The 242-nt window shown below is 41.7% G+C and overlaps 1 protein-coding gene across 1 annotated transcript in view; it reads left to right on the plus strand.

The window, feature by feature from the left end:
• LOC119592142 (ITG-like peptide) overlaps positions 1-242 on the plus strand; it is a gene marked incomplete in the record, with an annotated part of 137,509 nt that overhangs the window by 52,672 nt on the left and 84,595 nt on the right. Inside the window, 1 exon segment of the mRNA XM_037940960.1 lies at positions 141-216. Coding sequence (XP_037796888.1) covers positions 141-216 — 76 coding nt within the window.

Raw genomic sequence — 242 nt, forward strand, 5'->3', positions numbered from 1 at the left:
TCGTTCATATTTACGCAGAGATCTATTGCTCACCCTTTAAAAAAAGTTATTCATTTTTTTGCCCCAAAGAACAAAGAACTATGAACAAAATGGAACATACTATAAAACCGATAGTCATTAATTCTCTTTTCCTGTTCAAGGTTCCGGCCAGAGTCCCAGAACAACCTGGGATACGGAAGCGCTGGCTACAGTGGCTACAACGGTCCCTTGGCTGAGGTGAGTACATGGTAGTGTGTGTGAAA

Source organism: Penaeus monodon, chromosome 29 (genome assembly GCF_015228065.2).
Source record: "Penaeus monodon isolate SGIC_2016 chromosome 29, NSTDA_Pmon_1, whole genome shotgun sequence".
NCBI classification, from domain to species: domain Eukaryota; kingdom Metazoa; phylum Arthropoda; class Malacostraca; order Decapoda; family Penaeidae; genus Penaeus; species Penaeus monodon.